Source organism: Rhinopithecus bieti, unplaced genomic scaffold (genome assembly GCF_001698545.2).
Source record: "Rhinopithecus bieti isolate Rb0 unplaced genomic scaffold, ASM169854v2 scaffold_1389, whole genome shotgun sequence".
NCBI lineage: Eukaryota > Metazoa > Chordata > Mammalia > Primates > Cercopithecidae > Rhinopithecus > Rhinopithecus bieti.
This window is the reverse complement of record NW_016803313.1, coordinates 1-618: the sequence shown is the minus strand read 5'-3', so window position 1 is coordinate 618 and position 618 is coordinate 1. Positions and strand designations below refer to the sequence as shown.

At 50.3% G+C, this 618-nt stretch overlaps 1 protein-coding gene across 1 annotated transcript; it reads right to left on the bottom strand.

The window, feature by feature from the left end:
* Positions 1-3: 3 nt before the first annotated feature.
* On the bottom strand, positions 4-615 carry LOC108531318 (repetin-like; the record flags this gene model as incomplete). Its single annotated transcript, XM_017874695.1, has 1 exon — positions 4-615. A coding segment is annotated over one exon (612 nt), but the record flags the coding sequence as incomplete, so codon positions are not given.
* Positions 616-618: the final 3 nt, after the last annotated feature.

Here is a 618-nt window from a genome sequence, read left to right as displayed (position 1 = left end):
GGTCTTGGCCTGTCTGTGGCCCTGCTCATTACTGCACGATTGCCAGTCTCTCCCTTTGTGACAAAGTGGTCTTTCTTGTTGGATGTGTGCTAAGAGTTTGTGTTGGTGGTGTTGGCTATCCTCTTCAGGCTCCCATACCTGGTGGCTGTTCTCCTGTGAGTCCCTAGACTGGAATCCCTGTCCCTGGTTTTGGTACTCTTCCTGTCCTGGAGTCTGTTGACTTAGCCTCCCTGATCTTCCTGATTGCTCAACGTAAGAGGCTTTTCTTGTTCCTTCAGTCCCTTGGAAGTACTTATTTTGCCCTTGTATTTCCCCAGTCTGTGATTGAACATAGCGGGAACTCTGGCCTTCTCTGTCTGTCTGACCATAATGGGAACTCTGCCCTTGTCTGTCCGTCTGACTGTAGTGGGAACTCTGGCCTTGTCTGTCTGTCTGACCATAATGATAACACTGGCCTTGTCTATTTGTCTGACCATAGTGGGAACTCTGGCTTTGTCTGTCTGGCTGACCATAGTGGGAACTCTGGCCTTGTCTGTCTGTCTGACCATAGTGGGAACTTTGGCCTTGTCTGTCCATCTGACTGTAGTGGGAACTCTGGCCTTGTCTGTCCGTCTGACC